We start from the raw sequence: 14,056 nt of genomic DNA, 5'->3' as shown, positions 1-14,056 counted from the left end.
GGTGTGTCCTTAAAGCTCCACTGAGTCTGTAGCTAGCAAATTAACAATGTGGTAGATACCTGGGTTTTAAAAAATATGAAGAGGGTCTTGCAAAAGGTCTTAAAAGTATTAAAGTTGATGTCAGATTATCTGTATATACCCTGATTTAGTCACTCAAATAACATCACTTACCCTCTTAAATGTTTGACTTTATATTTAACAGTCATTGCGGGTGAGCTGCATGTGAGAATGGTTGTTATGGAGTTGGTAGCACAGTGCAACTATCATCTAATTCAGGAGTAAAGGATGATAATAGCTGCAAGCAGCTGCAAAAAAAAAAAGTCAGAAAGACAGAATTTGAAGCTTTTTTAACATGAAATGTTGCTTTTCAACCGGTTCTTTAATTTACTGGACATAGTTCACTATATAGAGTTTTTTTTAAAGTGGTCCCCAGATATACTTGGGTGGCTGCAATTATACCTGGGTGGCTGAAGTATGGTCTATGCATGGGAACCACTGAGCTTATATTCTGCCAACGCTTCTCACTTAACATATCAACAGATCAATAAGAAATTAAATATCAAAGAATTCACAGAATCCTGAGAATTATAAAAATATAATTATTCTTCATATGGGGCCTTTCTTACTATAATAATCATTTACCAGGCACTTTAGGGCTTTGCAATAATGGCAATTTAATTGCATCATCTTGATAGGAGCATTTATGATGAACAGATCCCAATTTCTTAATCTATCATAGTAAATAGAATCATTAATATAAGTAAACAAGCATTAATTTCTCACTGAGCATACATGAATTTTCTTTTCTGGGCTTGAGGCCTGTGTTTACTGGACATGCCTCTAGCCATTTAGTTGCAGTCAAATGGAGGTCAAGTCAGCTATCAGCTAACCACAGATGAATTTGTGCCAATTAAGAGGGGAAAAAGCTTTTAGAATTTATCATATTGCAAACGCAGGTATTTTAGGGGAACATGGGAACAGCACCCCTTGTGGAAAAAATGAAACCACTTCACATTTAGGTGATTTTTGTCCTGTACACCTGTAAGTGTACAAGAAGTTTTCTTTTTTTAATAGTGACTTCTTCTTTGTGTCAGTTAACTAGGCCACTTATTGAGAATATTTCCAGCCGACAACGTAAAGAAAAAGGCATTTCTGCCAAGCCCTACATAATCACTGTGTCTGACACCCTGTGATAAATTCTTCAGACTTTAAAAATAGCTGAGTAAGACTTGGTCTTTAGGCAGATTGTCTGGTTTGCCTTTGTTGGTATTAAAGAGGCCTCAATTTTAATTTTAGTCTGCTTTATAACCATGGAAAAACTCCTCACATATGCTTTCATATTTATTTATTTATTGCACTTCTTACTGTTGTTGCAATATTAAATAATGTTATTGCTTATTGCATATTTTTCATACAATGTGCAGGCCTATTTTAGAGTTACTTGTAGTGGGATTCGGAGACTTTCAGACATTAATAACTGTAGATAATTATGCCTTCTGTTTCTTCCTTTTCACAGACACTGTTCTAAGCTAAAAATAAAAACAACTGCTGGCAGTAGCATTGTTTTTTTAAACTGAGTGGATTTAAGTCAAGTCAAAGTTCATTTATTAAGCTCTTTTAAAAAAATAAACACTGACCAAGGTGCTGTACAAGCAAAGACAATAAGTGGGATAGGGGAGAACCCACATGTGCAAGAAAACACAAAAGTAAAGATGATGTAAGATAGTCAGATCAGAATCAGCAACAAGGAATTTGATTCCAGTTAGCTGATTTAGGAACAATCAAGAGCAAGGATAACATCATAACATATGATGATAAAAGAATCAATATAAAGTACTAGAAAAGCACTCGGAGAGCACAGACCTCCGTCATTAGCCCTATCTCCCAATAGTGAAGAATCCTTTAAAAAATAACTGGATCCTGATAGTGATCTGGATCACTCCCTAAATCTAATCAGTTCTTTCTTATGCCATTTGTGACATTTCCTGAAAATTTCATCAAAGTCTATCCTTAACTTTTTGAGTTACGTTGCTAACAAACAAACTACCTAACAAACAAACAAACCCTCCCGATCACATAACCTCCTTGGAGGAGGTAATGAAATAATGGGAATAGTGGGAGGGGACAAGGTTAGTTACGGTTGAAAGCCAATGACAAGAGATGGATTTTTAGCAGCACTTAAAAATCTTAAGGGACTGGATACAGATCTGATATGGATGGAAAGACTGTCCCGCAACCTTAAAACAGACAGTAAAGGCTTCATCCTCTCAGTTTTTAAACTTTGATCTTGGGACCTCCAAGAGCAACTGGTGGTCGGCTGGGGTGTGGTAGTGCAGGAGGTCAAAATATGCTGCTCCTTTTCCAGATTTAAGTTTCGGACTATCTGTAATGAAAGAAATCTAAAAGGGTCTGGCTGCAGATCGTACATACCTGACGTTAAATCAATTCATCTAACACAATTTATTTCAGAAAGGAAGTACTATAATTTATCATTACAATGTATTTCCAGTTTTAGATTTGATTTTAAATTCAACTGTATTCATAAACAAAGTCTGGTGGTTCAATTCATGAAATCACATTGAAAACAATACAGACTAAGAAGAATTTTATATACTAGCTACGTAGATGACATATCTAGCTATTTTAGCAACCTAGCTCAGCTATCTATTGCTAAGTTAGCTTTAACAACATAAGCTTTAGCAAACATAGCTTACGCAAACTTGGCTGCATAGGTATGTCGATTACATAGCTGCTTTGTGAGCTCAGTTTTAGCTACATATTTATGCTCGCTACATACCTCTGGTTAGTGTGTAGCTTATGCAGCTAACTGGTACGTAAGCTACACTAGCTACATTAGAATGTTTTCATGGGGGACAATAACAACAATATTGTAACAATACAATATACAATAACAATATTTTTTCTTGTAAGTGACTCTTTACTTGGCTTTTGTTTTGTAATCAGATTTTTAACTTTTAACTTTTGGTATCCTAACTGTCACCGTAACCCTTTGTCTAACTGTAAATGGACTGATTTTATTCCAAAAGTTTAAGCGTGTATTTTTGTTTGTAGATATACAGCGTCTCAGATGAATGTTCTGTGAGAGTGGCCATCAGAGATGAACAGTTTGCAGCCAGACTGTCTTGGGGGAGAAATCAGGTTTTTCCAGGAAATGACAAACTATTTATTCAATCAAATAGTCACCAAAAATAGCACATGGTTTTAAAAGGCTCAAATTTTTGTGTTTCAGTCTTAATTTAATTTATCCTAAGGGGGGAAAATATCATTTCTGTTTCATGACTCTGCTGTTAGTCAGAAAACCATTTTTGTTATCTTAGTAAATAAAAGTGCATTAATAATAAGAAAAGAAATGGCTAGACCCATCATTACTGAACATAATAAGCCATAGCCTGGCTCTGTGATTGGTTCATGAAGCTGCCACTCATTCTATCACTCTTCATTAGGTGATCTGTACATCGGTGGAATCTCCAAAGAGATGTACCGGGACTTGCCTAAGCTGGTCCACTCCCGGGAGGGTTTCCAGGGTTGCTTAGCAACAGTCGATCTAAATGGCCGCCTCCCTGACCTTTTGGCTGATGCCTTGGCAACCATGGGACAGGTGGAGCGAGGCTGTGAAGGTGAGGTACAAACACGCAGAAACACAGCTGTAGTTCCCCCTGGTCCTGCATCCCTAATGCCTTTTCTTTCACTTTTCATTGAGCTCATTCTCTCTGTTATTAGATAACCCACTAACCCAGCTTTTGGTCTATTAGATGTAAAGTTTTACCTTCTTTTTCTTCATCTCCTCCTCAATCTTTCTGCACATTTTCTCTCTCTGCTCCACTCTTTCAGCTGTTCACAGGCATCCGTGTGCATTGACTAACCATCTAACTTAATTTGCTTGTTTGCTTTTTTGTTTGGCTGACAAAAGTTACATTGATGAAAGCTGACTTGCAAGGTATATCGCTTTGTGTGAGCATGTGAGACTCGTGTACGAGCGTTGGGAAAAGTGTGTGAGTTTGCGTGTATGCGTGTGCTAAAACTACCCAGTGGTGTCCAGTGTTGTGTGGTGGATCCCAGCGATCCAGAGTCAAAAGTCAGAAGTGACTTGTCCTTTCCTAGCCACCGTAGTGACTTCATCACTGTAGTGACATCATCACCGCTTGACCTGAGTTAACCACTGCTCCTCCACCTGCCAGCAGCATGCTCTCTAACCCCAAATACTGACTCCCAACCTCAACTCCAATACTCCATGTGTGAATCACTTCACAGCCCTCCTCCATCCCTCCAGTGAAAAGTGCATCGAAGGAGAAACAGTCCAGAGCTTTGACATTCTCCTCCGGTGTATCTTCACCATGAGGCGGGGAGTGAACAGTGAAAGACTGCTGGAGAAGGAGTATTGAGATGAAGGCTTTTAAACATAACTTTGCCCACTTATGTTTAACTCCTCGTCATGTCCTGCTCATCTAGCTCCACCTCCTGCATGCTCTCATCAGCTGGCTCTTTTCACCTAGTAACATAGATTCCAGTTAGCTTTGGTTTACTTCAACTGATAATGAAGCATCTGCTGCCACCGTAATGTCGGGTTCAGACAGGATGTGGGAGCACCCTGAAGGGCCGCCTCTTTCCTTCCAGCACCCATGTTCACTAATCGGGTGGCTCAGACAGGGAGCGTTACGCCTCAGAGCTCTGCAGCCAGCTGCAGCGATAGCTTGGCCGTCTGTTCTATCTTTCATTTGCCATGAGCGAATTCCACAAGAAAACACACGGATAATCTATTGTAACCTATTTTAATTATATCTCTGTGTAATATTAAAGAATGACTCTAACAACTGATGAAATAAGCAATTTATGGTTACAGACTCTCCTTTTCCTGCACTTTACCCCATTGCTCTTCAGTTTTACTTTGGCTGTCTGCTCTATATTTTGTTCCCTGAATCAATCTGTCTAAAAAATGCAGATAAACTATTAGAGATTGTGTAACTGAAAAATATATTTGACACTAATGATATCATTTTGACATATGATGAAATATGCATCTCATGGATGCCAACTTTTTTTCATTTCCCTGCACTTCTCCCCTTTGCTCTTCAGATTTATTTACCAGATTTTTCTCCTCACAAGATGAAATTTCTAATTCTGCAAATCCACTAAATTCATTATGAAATGTCAATGCTGTTTATGTTTGCAGTTTTTTTAAATAGCCTGTAAGGCTTGTTGTAATGCCAGAATTTACCACTTCAGTATTGGTTGTTTGCAGCAGAGAACTCCACAAAGAAGGCAGGAAGTGGTTACTGCATAGAGAGGCACAAACAAAGTTTTGTACCATCTACGGCTACCTTTGATTCCCAAAAGTAGTGACACGTTAAAAAATTTAAGCCTTAGAAGTCTATGAACATGCCAGCGTGATGGATTAATGCACTACTTTTGTCCTGAGATAGTGTGAAAACAAAGACACATTTTGCATTGCATACACATTGTGAGATTTGAATTTGATATAAAAATTAATTTTGCCCGTGGGGTACACATAGGTTACAGTGTTCCAAGTTGTACAGGACTGGCACAGGTAATTTTTTCACAACTTTTGCATTTTATGACTTTTTTTTTTTAAAGGAAAGAAAAATCTCATATTTTTACTATCCGCTAATCATTCATTCTGCAAAAATGCAGTCAATGGAACTTAATTCTCCTAGCATTTGTGTTCATTAAATACATTGGGACAGTTAAAATGAAAAAAAAAACACACCAATGTACGAAGGTGTCGAAAAATGATGAGCTAAAAATTTGAGCAGCTTTCTAAAAATATTGGGTTTCCTTCAGTTTGTTCCAAAATGTCTCCACGAATTCGCTCTTTTTTGTCCTTTTGTTTAGGGGTCAGACGTTTGGGACAACTTTGGCACACACTTTTATCATGCTAAAATTTTCATGCCAAATTGCCAAACTGTCTCTTTATCAATGGAGACCATTTCTGCCATCATTCCTATATTGAGTCGTTGATCAATTCAAAGATTTGTTCAATTTGTTGAATGTTTTTAGATCTTTTTGATGTGTACTAGGGCCCAGAATGTTCATCATCTTGGACGGTCACTAAAAATCTTGTGTGCCATTTAAACACATGTGCATCTGACATGCAGTGTTCCCCATACACCTAGGTTAATGCATAAAAAAGATTCGGCTGCTGTTTTGTTCAATTTTCACCAAAAATGGCAAGTAATTATCATTACTTAATAGCCATACCTCATATAATTGATTGATTTTTGGCTTGCTTCTACATCTTTGTATATTTAATTTGCACTGCTTGGAAGTCCCTCACAGTCTCAGTATGTAAAACATGCCAGACTGTTCTTACTAAAATTAACTACAAAAATTATTTTAAACTTGGATATTGTTTAGTGGATAAAAAAGCCTATAGATACATATGTAATCTGTGCAAAGTATTAATTTTTAGCTCAATATATGTAATTTGACCACTTTAATGTGTAAGTTTAAAACATTTTCTAGAAATCTAACTCTAGAAATGAAAATTCATCATATTAAGCTTTATTATTTTCTTCCAAAAGCATTTTTTTTATTTGATATAGTCAGTTAAAGTTAACATAATATAATAGTTTTGATTTTATAAAGTTGAGATTGTGCTGAAAAAATGATACCAAACATGAGCATTTCCTGAGTGCTTTATATTATAAAAACAAAAGTACTAACAAAACGGCAACCATAGCCTGTGGTCTTCTGATGAGATGTTCATAAAGAAACAGATATTGATTTTAAATCCTCCGTCTAAAACCGGAAGAAAAAAGTCAAACAATGCTCATGCTAGGTTCATTTCCACCAAGCAGTCTGGTCTGCTTCAGTACAGTTTGGTTTAATAAACCCTGATCTTTCTCAGCCGAGTTTCGTCGAGCTTCATTTGTTCAGATGAGAAATCCATCTCTTTTTTTAGACATCAGGATCAATTTGCTCAGCTTAGTATTCAGACCTGGTTTATTGGCTACCAAACAGCTCTTCCTGTGGTTCCAGTTTGGCTTTTTAAATGTGGATTATATCGAGAAAATAGAAGGAAGGAAACTAGCCCTCACAGGGGAGCCATCCTCTGTAGTTTATAAGAAAGAGTTGTACAACTACATATGTGACTGGCACATCATTATTCAGTCTCTTAACCCACAAGTTTTATTTCCTTGTTTGTTCTTTGTAATCAAAAGACATTTATGACAAAATGAGGTTGAAACCCTGTTAAAAAGGTGAAGTTAGCCTCTTGGCTAAGTAAAAGATTTTTGTATCCCTTCATCTGGCTAGATGTGTAGTCGAAGGTCTGCAGGACGAAGTTATTTGTTATATTGATCACCTCCACGCCAGATACGCCAGATAAATCGACTTAACCTGTGGGGAATTTTTTTTTTTTTTTTTTTTTTTTTTTAAAAGTGTAGGGATCGCACCCAAGCTATATAGAAATTTTCAGATGATAACTGTGTACAGGTCCACCTAGAGCATACGAACTTTGCACCACTTCCAATGATTCCTAACTGATCCTCTTAACTTCCTGCCCCCGATCTGACTTTTATACAACATTGGGGTCACATGACTGCAAACAACCTATTATACTACTGAAAATAGAAACAATGGTCCTTTTTTGATACCACAGTGACAAATAAAGAAGCCCTAGGCAGGCAACGCTGCGTAGGTTCTCTCTTTTTAAAAGATATATCTTAAAGAGAAGGAGAGTTGGAAATAGGGATGAGAGAGTGGGGGTGGACATGCAGGAAGGGAGCCACAGGCTGGACCTGAACCCGGACTGCCTGCTTACATGGGGTGCTCCTAATTTCTCATTTTTAATGACCAAAATGTGCAGGCAAACTCCTTTTTGTATTGTGCTTAACAGTCAGCTCAGCTTTTGCATAAAAATGTAGCTGAAGATGTGATTTCTCAGGCTTTGGTAGTTTTCAAAACTATTGATCATTAAAACAACAAAGATTGTACCGTACAAATGTATGGAAAAGTATCCAAGTATATATATTTCTGCAAACTTACAGCTGACTCCTCTTGGTTAGCTAAACACTTAAAAACACATAAATGAAGTTAAATATAAACTGTACTCTTATTTAGAAAATTGAAAAGAGCATAAGTTTATCAATTTGTCTTCCAGGGAGAAGAGAAAGACTACTGCTCACATGGGATTTTATAAATAGCAGCACTTCCGCCTCCTGTCTGTACCTGGCATAAATCTGAATAGTGGGAGTCCATGTCCATTTAATCCTAGTGCCAGAATGATTTTCTACTAATACTACTAATCACAACACCACTGAGGCACAGCAGTTAACCCAGCCTTTACAAAATGCAGAATGTCTTAGAAAATAAGGTCTGAAAGTAACCATTATGTGCTGACATAATGTTGTGAACAATCTGGGCGTCAGACGAAATCAAAATCCTTCTCCTCCTAACGGTTTCACCCTCCAATCCCGCCACGTCTGTCACTGCAGGTCCCAGCACGACGTGTCAGGAGGACTCATGCTCAAATCAGGGAGTGTGTCTGCAGCAGTGGGAAGGCTTCACCTGTGACTGCAGCATGACCTCGTACGCTGGGCCTTTATGCAATGATGGTGAGTGTTTTCTGTTTGTCTCTCAGAATGACAGAAAGTTTAAAATGAGATCATTTTTATGTGATACGTGGTTGCATGAACACTCTTTGGCTTGTAATCATCAAGGTGCAGACTTTAGGTCCAAAACTGATACACTTGGATGATTCAAACCGCAAATCAATGACTTTTTTTATCTGCATTTTATAGAGCAACCACATGGGGGCACTGTCATCTATTTATTCTGATTCAGCACAAAAACACCACCTGCTTGGAGTCTAGTTCCCTCTCTGAAATCTGTACTCTCTCTGTAACACTTAATAAAGTCCTGTTCACAATTTCAAGCTCTTGACACTGAATTATCCTCAGCTGCCTTGAAGCAAAGATACTTGCTGATTATTTAGTCATCTCACAGTGAGTCAAACTATTATAAGCTGTTATTTGTATGAGTCAGTCGTCGCAGTCAGCCTCCTGCAGCAATGTTGAGACTAAGTACATCGGGGAGTACTTTTTTTTTCTGTCACTGTGTAGGAGGAACAAGTCAGATGTGGAAGGCCGGTGAACTGTGGCATTTGAGAGTTGTATTGGAGTTTGTCAAAATGTCTCTTAAGTGTTGAACATTTAGCAGCAGGCCCAGGTGGCTTCTGAAGTAGGAGACTTATGATAGAAAGCACTGATTGTGACATATAATGTCCCTTTTATTAAATCTTCCAACCAGCTGGGACCACTTATATCTTTGGCCGTGATGGAGGGATGGTGGTTTACACGTGGCCTCCTAATGAGCGCCCTAGCACCAGAGCAGACCGGCTTGCCCTCGGGTTTAGCACCCAACAGAAACATGCCATTCTTCTACGTGTGGACAGCGCTGCTGGTCTGGGAGACTACCTTCAACTGCAGATAGTAAGTACACTTAATTAAATTAGATTAATTTGATTTAAGATCATCATTTACATATCATGTATTAGATATGCCATGAGAGAAATGATTCACAATCATCCCAATACTGTTCAAATAAAATCCTTAGTTTGTGACATTATAAATTCATGGTGAGTATGATTATCCATACAGTAGATTATGTACCCAAGGAAATGTCCCCTAAAAAGTTTTTCTTTTGGATTACGTTGACTAATGTAGTCATGTGCATAAGTTTCAGGCATGTAGGGAGCTAAGGATCCATCCTGGGGCAGCCACAACCCAGGGCTGGAGAGAGGGGGGAGGGCAATACATAGTCAAGCTTAACACATGTCTGTCGCTCTGCAGCCAGTCAAGCTCAAGAGCATTTCTTTTGTCCAGACCTTTTCACCCCTGGTGATAGCCCAGAGATCACCGGTGTTTTTTGGGCCCCTGGAGCATCCACTGCATGACCAGGAGTTCGTAGCAACCCTACCACCTTTCTAGGCCATGCTTACTTGCCAAATCCATCCCATTTGCCACCTTTATGGTATGGACTTTGATTTTAGATTAATTTTCCACCCTCCTTGTAATATGCAAGGACATCCAGAGGATGACCTGGGTTGTTTCAATCCTCCTTCACACCCATGGTGCCCTCAGGCAGCTTATTTGCCACATCTATGCCTTACTGCAGCCCAGACATGCCTAAAAAGTATGCACAGGACCTTTTGACATTGCATATCTGACATATTTGATCATATGTAATATATTGTGATGCCAAAGACCACAGATATATCATGGTGTGGTTGAATTGCAGATTTTTGTCAATGGTTCCCTCTTTTTTTTAGATTTAAAGGTACAGTGTGTAATATTTACACTGGTAGCATGAAGTGGAATAAACTTGGTACAAAAGAAATGTAATATTGACAAGTAGGCCTGTCTAAGTGTTTGATTGGCTGAATATATATAGAATAGTTCTATTTTTATTAACTTAGAATAAGCCTTTTGTTCAGACACTCAGTAAGGTTCGTTCTGTCTTCGGTCTTTGCACCTTGCATGTTTTTGTAATACCACAGAAAGGACCAAATAACAGATTCCTATTTTCACTAATTCACACACTGTAGCTTTTTAAACAAAAGATGGTTACAGACTAGTAAAAGCTATAATATTAAGAGCATTGAGTTCCTGACTAATATCTTTGACAGCTTATACCTGCGTGATAAATGCAGATATGGTAAATTTGCAAAACAATGAAGGTCCTTAAGTGTTTACAAGAGGCTGGCTGCCAAACCCATTTTATGATACCCATTTTACAGCAGAAATGAACATGTTTGTAGCCTGGTGCAAAAAAAAAAAGAAATAGTCTGAAAAGTTCATTTTCTGATGTAGTTGAAACTCATCAATTTTAATTTTCGAAGTATTAGAGTTGTTAGTGGCTGTTTTCAGGAAGCTCAAAGTCCGTCCCAGCACTGTAACTCTGCCTGGTGCAATGTTTACTGAAAGTTAGTATGAGACAGCATTTTGAATATGGCGGATGCTGTCGACAGGGGTCATTGGGTGGCATCACTAAACATATGTTTTGTTATGTATTTTTGTATATTTAAGGGACAATGTGCACTGAAATTGATCATTTATTCAATTCAAATTCAACAATAAGATAAAAATGTAATAAACGATGTTGGTTAAGAGTTTATGGATGAAGCTGAGAAACTCTGGATCCTTCATTTGATCAAAGTATATCTGAACTATTCTCCCCCATTATATTACCTAGTCTAATTACTGATTCCAGCTACATAATGTTTTTCTTAGCCTTTTTGGTTCATCAAACTTACTTGTTTTATTAAGTTGTAATCAAATGCAGACAAGAATTGAAGCTCTATATTGAAATATACTGTAAATGTGTATATTTGACTAGAACAAACCAGGAGTTAAAAACTGGCATGAAGTGCATCACACTTTACTTAACAGATCTATTATCTTAGTAAGAAAAGAGTTCCTGCCAAAATGGTTGCATAAAAGCAGTCCTACAACATCAACGTAATCAGACATTTTTCCTTTTTTTTTTAATGAGGAGGGTTGGGTCAAAGCCTGTGTACTAAAACAGAAGGTTTCATGATATTTATTCAATTCCCTGCCTTCCTCTTCCTTTTCAAACCTGGCTCCCACATTATCCACAGCGTAAACAAACTGCAGACGGCTGAGGTGTGTTGCTCTGTTTGTAATCTCATGCAACTGTGAGGAGAAATTTCACAGGCTTCACTGTAGGGATCCAATTATATGGCACTCTGATGGCACAGATATAGCCTGATAAATAATGTTGTTGTTGTTTTTGTTTTGTTTTTTGTTTTTTTGATTTTCAGGATTTTTATGTATCAATGTTCAGGTGTAACAGAAGGAATTTCAGTTTGGTATGGTTGTCTGTTCTGAAGTCACGATACAGTACTTTTTCAGTACAGTAAGGGAAACAAACAGCACATAACATCCTTTTTCCATATTATCTAAAGTGCAGCATCGACAGTTCAGGCTTGCTTGGATCTCTATTTTATATTTAGAAAAAAATAACAAACATTTTAAGAATATATAATTTAAAACTAGAATAATACTTCAACCTGCTTCCAAAAGATCTTCAACAATTAAAGGATGTTGAAATGAATTGCTTAGAATACAAATTTTTAACAAACTTAACTTTCCTGTCAGCTGAGGCCAGCACCACACCTTTGAATCAACTGAGCTAACACGATGTTTGGGTCCACTTTGAGCACTGAATGAATCTAAAAACAAATCTGAGCAACGTCCATCCATCATCCTTGAGTGCTACAGCAGACATATTTGACAAGTCATACATTTAGGCAGCTTTAGCTTGTTCCTAGATGGCATGCATGACCATGGCTAAATGCAGATTAAAAGGGATTCAAATCGCAGCTCAATTACTTGAATGTTTGCTTAAATCCCAGATTCTCAACAACTGATGGTCATACTTCTGCTATAAAATGACACAGGCTTTTTATCCCTTTGGCACGCTCAGAATTACCAGCAAAAGGCTGTTTAAATGTCAAAGGAAACCGCGTTTGCTCTACGGTGTCTTTTTCCTCATTGCAGTGATATTAACATTCCTGTGGTGCCGTTTCAAATGCATTAATAAGCTGGGTGTGCTGTCAGCAACGTGCCTGATCCCTGCTGAATAATGTCCGTGGAGTGCTTTCATCCTGTCCACTGTTGTGTTTCAGTGAAGACCAAAGTGTTAGCAAGGAGACCTTAATGATAGAGGGGATCTTAAAGCTTCTGCTTCTTGTTTTCCATTATTTTAGTGTATTTTTTTGCTCTTATTTGTCATGGAAATGTATTTCCATGAAAAAAATAATAATTTCATTTGAATAATGTCCTAAATCTCTTGCTTTCACCTCCCACATACATTTTTACAGTAGTGCTGCAGCTCAGTCTGTAACAGTTTAATGATAGCCATGCAAAGATGACAGAGAAGTTTTCTTTAACACTTTTGATTATCTAGATTTTGATATAATAGGATGATTAACTTTAAATTTTTATGTTTTTATCCAGAAATTCAACATATTTTACCACAGCTGGAAACACTGGTGCTGAAGTATTTGTTGTTTTCCTTCTAAAACCGCATTTCAGTCAGGACCACAAACATGATTCGCAGGAACAGCACACATTCCTGCTCTTCCTATGCTGACAAGGAAAACATAAGGCAAGGAAAGAAGCAGCAAAACCCCCGAGCAGAGTAGACATCAATGATAACAGAATGATTCTGATTAAGTCAGAAACAGAGTAGAGGAGGAGCTGGGGTGGAGGAAGGTTGCAAGAGCGGCTTGTAGAGAGTGCGGCAGAGCGTAGCCAGGCAAAAGCAGTTTAAATATGCTAGCATGAGATATACCAACTAATAACATGCTTAGCTGGCTGTAAGCTGATGATCAGCTGATCTCAATTATGGCCGAGCTTGACTCCGTTATCTGCTCGATATTTGACCTGAAAATGATTTTTAAAAACTCCAGTTTTGGTCATTGTTGACACTTCCATGACACACTAAAGAGATCAGGACTGCGTATACTTTACCTGTCACTTTCTGCCTCACTGATGCAGATGTGTGTCAGTAATGACTTGTTCCTTTAATAAGATACGGACCATCTTTACTCATAATACTTCTACAATACCTCAGTTTGCCTTTTGGTTTGTTCATGCACAACAAGCTGTAATCAAGAGTTAAATATTTCAGAAATGATATGTTACAATATTATTACAGGGCAGGGAGGGGATGCAGACACTATCCGAGTTCACCTATTTATATGGGCTATAGCTTATTTTAGGGCTGTGAAAATAACAAGGGTTTCCTGGGTGAAATTTAAAAGGCAGTAGGTGGCCTACAAATATGGGAGAAACCCAGGAAAAACAGCAGTGTATGCTTTACTTTGGTGCGTAGTGCCGGGTGGTAATCCTGCAGAGGCAGCCTAAGTTTTGAGGTGAATTGCACATTAGCTGCAACTTTTTCTGTCTGGTTTTGCAGACACAGAGCCCATCTTCTTAAATAACCTTCTGGTTATTGCTGGTTAAAGCCCTGGCACTACTGGCTTCACTTG

General features: G+C 38.0%; 1 protein-coding gene across 14 annotated transcripts in view; it reads left to right on the top strand.

Annotated features, from left to right (window-relative positions):
* nrxn1a (neurexin 1a) overlaps positions 1 to 14,056 on the top strand; it is a 98,424-nt gene that overhangs the window by 67,417 nt on the left and 16,951 nt on the right. For all 14 annotated transcript variants that reach the window (XM_041815749.1, XM_041815746.1, XM_041815750.1 and 11 more), the window contains 3 exons: positions 3,465 to 3,638; positions 8,475 to 8,594; positions 9,289 to 9,470. In XM_041815749.1, coding sequence (XP_041671683.1) covers positions 3,465 to 3,638; positions 8,475 to 8,594; positions 9,289 to 9,470 — 476 coding nt within the window. The remainder of the gene's footprint in view (positions 1 to 3,464; positions 3,639 to 8,474; positions 8,595 to 9,288; positions 9,471 to 14,056) is intronic.

This window comes from Cheilinus undulatus, linkage group 20, assembly GCF_018320785.1.
Source record: "Cheilinus undulatus linkage group 20, ASM1832078v1, whole genome shotgun sequence".
NCBI classification, from domain to species: domain Eukaryota; kingdom Metazoa; phylum Chordata; class Actinopteri; order Labriformes; family Labridae; genus Cheilinus; species Cheilinus undulatus.
This window is presented reverse-complemented; position numbering and strand designations above follow the sequence as displayed.